General features: G+C 47.0%; 1 protein-coding gene across 3 annotated transcripts in view; it reads right to left on the minus strand.

Moving 5' to 3' along the window:
• The window catches only part of grid1a (glutamate receptor, ionotropic, delta 1a), a 292750-nt gene extending 289087 nt beyond the window's left edge, over positions 1 to 3663 (minus strand). For 2 of the 3 annotated variants that reach the window (XM_086172135.1, XM_086172144.1), the window contains exons 1-2: positions 2468 to 3332; positions 650 to 805 (exon numbers count right to left, since the gene is read on the minus strand). In XM_086172135.1, coding sequence (XP_086028261.1) covers positions 650 to 805; positions 2468 to 2546 — 235 coding nt within the window. In that variant the 5' untranslated portion in view covers positions 2547 to 3332. Of the gene's footprint in view, positions 1 to 649; positions 806 to 2467; positions 3333 to 3541 lie in introns of those variants that run through there. The other variant, XM_086172127.1, reaches the window with a different exon arrangement.
• Positions 3664 to 6023: the final 2360 nt, after the last annotated feature.

Consider the following 6023-nt stretch of genomic DNA (forward strand, 5'->3'; position numbering starts at 1 on the left):
ACAAGCTGGTAACTAAGTGCAAGGAACACATCCTTTGAAGGTCCCTGGGAACCTATTAAGGTTTTAATCATTAATTTAGCGGTGGAATTTTTAATCACTTCGACGTAGTATTCGACCACCTCTCGGTGACGGAGAGGAATAACCTTGACTAAATTGACTTTCGCCACTACCTCGCGCTCTGGTTTGTAGACACATCTGTACATTACGGACGGCGGGAAATATCCAGACGGATGAAGGGAAAAGCCGAGAGCCGATGAGAGATAGCCGCGCACGTGATTCGAAAGGAGCGGGAGCGCACGGTCCCCCTTTGGCACTGGAATTGCATTTGATCAAACTGTCTTTGTCGGATTGTCTTAAGCTGCTGTGTTCTGACTCAATGCTTCCACCTAGCTTTTCAATCAGAGAAGACACCTTGCTTAGGTACACCAGCACGAGTCTTTGAAGATGTGTGTGTACACACACACACACACAAACACACACACACGCAGACGAAAGTCTTGCCGGACACGCCTCGTCGCCACCACCACCAGCCACTCCATCCACCAAACAGACCATCGCAAGACCGCCGAATGTCGCGTCCCCGACATCAGCGGGTAATGGAGGAGAATGCTCGGAGGAAGCCGTGGCGAAGCTTGCAGATCACACTTACCTTCCTGCACGGCCTGGAACGGGTTGTTGGGCTCGATAAGTTTCACCGAGTGAGTGATTTTCTCACTTTGCAGAATGTCGTCGTTCAGACTCAGGTCTGAGATGGCAAGCTGGAAAATCTCGTCATCTCTCACAGCATTCTCCTCGAAAATTGCACCTGTAAAATAAAAAAAAAAAATTTCTGTGATTTTTTTTTTTTTTTTTTTTTTCCCAGAGAGGCCACCGTCGCTGTTATTGCGCTTCTCCGCCGAGCGGTTTAATTCGTCTCTGCTACCTGTCAAAAGGGCTGCCTAATTGAATACCCGGCGCTTGAAATTTACTTTCATCCTTGTGTTTCGTTGTGTTTTTTTTCCTCCCCCCCACCCAACCCTTTCCTCATTTACCAACTTTTGGAACAACCGTGTTCTCGGGTGTACGCTGACAAGATTTCAGCACCATGGAGATCGACGCGGCCGTCCCACATCCAGTCCGTAATGGGCCTATGAGATGTATCAAGCGGCCAAACTTATAAAATAAATGGCTGTCTAGGCTACTAGATCAATGGCACCCTACCCAATAAGCATTATAGGCCTTGTGTGGGAGGCATACTAAGCTCTCCCTCTCACACACACACACTCTCTCTCTCGCTATCTGGCTCACTGTTTGTCAAAATGGCATCAGCTGTTGCTGCAAGAGGCATTTATCATGAAGAAAAGGGTTTCAGGAAAAAGGGGATATTATAATTGGGGGGTACCCGAATGTTACGTGGGGTGGGGGTGGGGGTGAAAGGATATCATCCGGTCCAATATCACTTGGACCGGATCCCGTGGCTGTATTAAGCCAGTGACTGAGCACCTGCTGCTTGCCAGACTGTTGCAAGAAACTGTGAGCAGCAGCAGCAGCAGCAGCAGCAACGGTGGCAGAAAAGGAAGAAGAAGACGTATTGCACGGAGAGGGATATTCGCTCTGAGTGACGTTTATATTTGCATTTGAAATGAAACTGTCGGGGTGGCTGCTTCGGGGCAGGCGTTCACAAGATATACAAAGCTGGGTTGTTATTCAGTGTTTGTGTGTGTGTGTGTAGAGGGGGGGGGGGGAGCATGAGTGCTGCCATTTCATAACAACGAAATGTGATGATACAGGATTTCTTTAAGGACCTGACAGCGAATACCCTTTTTCGTGCAGGACATTTTTAAGTTTTTTTTTTTTTTTTTGGCTGTTATGCATATGAAACTGCCACTCCAACGCCACCCCCCCCCCCCCTCTTTTTTTTTTTTTTTTTTTTTTGCTTGTTGACATTGCAGTCACGTCCCGGTGAAAGTTAAGGGCTCGTCGGTTCCACACAAGAGGAAGCTCGGTCTTTTATTTTGTCTTATAAGAAGGAAAAAAAAAAAAAAAAAAAAAGAAAAGAAAATGAAGGCCATTTGGAGGGGCTGATTGACACTTTGGTGCCCACGGGCCTGTTTCATTCGTGCGTGTTTTAAATACAGATTAGCAGTTTGCAGGGCCGATGGATTCAGAGCAACCCCCCCCCCCCCACACACACACACACACACACACACACTCACCTCCATCTCCACCAGCACCCACCCACCATTATAAGCGCCGTGGGTGAAGGTCACGGCCACCGAGCGTACAACTTTTGTGCACTTTTTTTTTACGCACAGCCCCTCTTCTCCCCTTCCAGGACGCACCGAGCACGGAACCGTTTATGCCCGCCGCCCTGCCGGTCGGAAACCCGCCGATCGACGCGGTGTGACAGCTTTCTTAAACCTGTCTAACCCTCCCACGCCAATCCAGGTCCCCCCCCCCCCTCCACGCGTCTCGCTGGCGAGCTTACCGATGTGTATGATGGAGTCCGCTTTGGCCGAATTGCATTGCAGTATCCACAGGGAAAGGCAGATCAGCAGCAACTCCATCGCGGGATTTCGGCGCGGCGGCTCATCCAAGCTCTGCTCGACTGTCCTATCCAGTCCAAAGGGAGCAACCCGGAGAAATGAAAGGAGGAAGGAGGGAAAAAAAGAAAGGAGAGGAGGAGGAGGGGGAGGAGGTGGGAGAAGGAGGAGGGGGGATGAGCAAAAAAAAAAAGCAGTACTGCGGTCCTCTTACGCCGGGATCAGTGAGAGACCCCCGCGGAAATGATGAGTGGGTGGGTGGGGGGCTTTTCACCCCCTCCTTTTTTTCAATTTTTCTTTTTTTTTTTTTTTTTTTTTTATAATTTTGACCACCGGAGAGCCAACCGCAGGAAGGTGGGCTCCAGAGGAAATAAAAAAAAAAGACAAGAGTGGAGACTGAGGAGAAGACAGGTGGCCCCGGCGAGAGAGGATGCTGTTCCCACTCCCCCTGCGCTCCGGCGTCTAACAGCGTGGAGAGGCGGTGGGAAGATGCGGAGGAGGGACACCCCACGCACACACACACACACACACACACACACACCGCTCTCTCTCAACTACACACCCCCCGTTGACAAAAAAAAAAAAAACACTCTTCAGTCCTGTCTCGGTCACGTGATTGCAGATCCTTTCACGACTCTGTCCCGGCGAGCGGCGGGAGAGACGATCCGGAGCCGCCGGAGGAAGGAGGCGCACGGAGGGGACGGTGCGTTCACGGCCGGTCGGAGAGGTTTAGGCGAGGAGGGTGGATGAGTGAGGGAGAGGGGGGGTGGGGGGAGAAAGAAGAAGAAAAAAAAAAAGAAAAAAAAAAGTCAAGATGATCGGACTTGGACGTGCGCGTCTGGCCACGCAAACGCTCCGGGCATCCTTGCGTCCTTGCGCAAGCGGCTCTCAGCGACTAAACGGCCGCGTAAAGTCGTTTACTTTTGGAGAAGTTGGCCACTCCGTGGGGAGGGGAAAGGGGGGGGGGTTACACACACGCACACGCATGCATGCACGCACGCACAACCCGTGTTCCTCACCGACGTCGGACGGATGACGGATGAACAGTCGCCCGCAGGACGCGGCTGGAGAGGCGGGCGAACCGGGGGAGTTACTGGAGGCGCATTTTGGCGAGGAAGCATCTCAAACCAACCCCCACGCAGAACTTCTCAACTCTCCTCCACTTTTGATCACTCTACCGGCACGAAATCGCACAAATTTATTTGCCTATATGTGTGTGTGTGTGTGTGTGTGTGTGTGTGTGTGTGTGTGAGTGTGTGTGTTTCCCCCCACGTTCCCGTTGCGCGCCGACGCGTCGCGACAGCTGCGGAACGAGGAGGATGGGGAGGATGAGGAGGAAGATGAGGAAAGAGACGGACGTGGCCTTACAATTAAAGGATATTTCTCGTGATTGTGATGAAATCGGAAATATCTCTTAATTGTTGGGTTACGTCCGGCAGAAGGCGCACAGCGGGGGAAAACGCAGCACCCGGAGGCGGCGAACAGCGCCTCCGCCGACCGGCTGAGGGGGGGATGGAGGGGGAGATGGAGGGGAGGGGGGACAACCTGTGGAGTCAAACGTCTCCTTTTCTTTTCTATTTTTCATTCATTTATTTATATATCGCATTATTTGTGCTTTAAGTTGAACCTGGAACCGTCTGTAGCGCTTCTTTCCGGTGCAGGAAAACAAACGGTGTCGTGTGTGTGTGTGTGTGTGTGTGTGTGTGTGTGTGTGTGTGTGTGTGTGTGTGTGTGTGTGTGTTTGTGTGCGTGTGTGTGCGTGTGACGTTTCAGCAAAGGGAATGGAATTATCATTTATTTATTTATTTATTCATAATTCTTTGCCTTTTTTACTATCATTATTTGTATGAATATTATTATTTTGTCCTCTTTTTGTCAGAGGAATAAAGTTGGCAAAGAAAAAACACACACGCACACACACACACACACACACACACACACACTCGCACACAATTCCCCTATCGACCAACTGTAGACACTGCAACTAAAGCTGCAGCGATGCCAAACATCTAGGTATCAGAAATACAGCCAACTGTATATATACATCATTAACATTACATGAAATGTTTAAATAACTATTAATATATGCTAGATACAAGATTTTAAGGGGTTTAGATGACCAAAGAAAGCTCATTGCAGGATATCAACAACACGGGTCTTTTTCGAAATCGACCATTCCGGGCACACCTAACCTGGGAGGTGGCAGGTATTCCCAAATTATTATTTAATAATTACACACGGGCGGAGGGGAAGGATCGAAATTAAATTCAATTGATCTATGAAGCGATGCATCCCAGAGATCCAGCGGATAAATAATTCATTTTTAACGAGTTCCTCAATTAGCATTCCACGTGGTCCTTGAAACACGTCATTCTTTACTTTATTTTTATTTTACACGACTGCGCGTGATGCAAATCTCCGATGCAAGTCGTTCCTCTCGCCCGCCCCCCCATTGGGAGACGTAATAGATGTGAGAAATCTGCATAAGAATGACTGAAATCTGTTCCATCTGGCCCGACACTTTCAAGCCGCAATGAAGCTGTCCAATAACATGTATTTATACTCTTTCATTTTTGCACGCATAAGAGAAAATATACTTTGATTCTTAAACAAACAAAAAAAAAAAACATGGGCGGCGATAATAACAAGGCTCTATCCGTAATGTCCTGAAAAACGAATAATGCAGAGCGATGCCCTCTCTTGTCGGCTTGCCGTGATTTTTCCGCTAAGTCTAGCGATGTTATCAAATGTTAACCTTTACCGTTCATTCTGTCAATAACGTGGCTATCCCTGTAAATATAATATACGCATTCCCCTGCATATAGACATTTATTTATGAAGCGTTGGTTTGCACAGGAGGGACCAGATCCATGCATTGGAAAGCAGCTTTCAGATGACAGAAAGGACACCTCCCAGGAAACAGCCATGAATGTTTTAAAGTTGTTAAGCAACTGTCTGTTCGATAGAGTCACATTTTTTTTTACTTGTTTTTTTCCCCATTTAAATCTAAATGATGTGTCAATTATTGATTTATTAGCTGGAGTTGACAACTTTCAACACTTTTTTTTTTAAATCCAACAGGAATCATACTTCTCTTTACTATTATTATTTGTTATTGTTTTACTTACTTATTGTATTACTTATTGTTATTATTATTGGCATTATTATTATTATTATTATTATCATCATCATTATTATTATTATTATTGGTATTGTTGCTGATACCAATATGGCTATAGGCCTCATTTCAGCAAAATTTTTATTTATTTTTTTTCCTGTCTTCCATTTTGGAATGAGGCCAACGTCTAAAGTTAGATGAAGCAATGCCGTCACATGCTGGAGTATCAAAGGCTAGGGGAAAAAAGAAATTCAAAACGATAAAAACGTGCTGTTTGTCACGAATAAGGAGCACTGCACTGTTAAATTGTGACAAGTCCCATTCTTATTTGATAAGCCCATATTTCCTTCATCCCAAATAATACGCTTTTCCAACCCAAGAAG

This window comes from Fistularia commersonii, chromosome 2 (genome assembly GCF_037954325.1).
Source record: "Fistularia commersonii isolate RoL2024-O1a breed Wild chromosome 2, RoL_Fcom_v1.0, whole genome shotgun sequence".
Taxonomy (NCBI): Eukaryota; Metazoa; Chordata; class Actinopteri; order Syngnathiformes; family Fistulariidae; genus Fistularia; species Fistularia commersonii.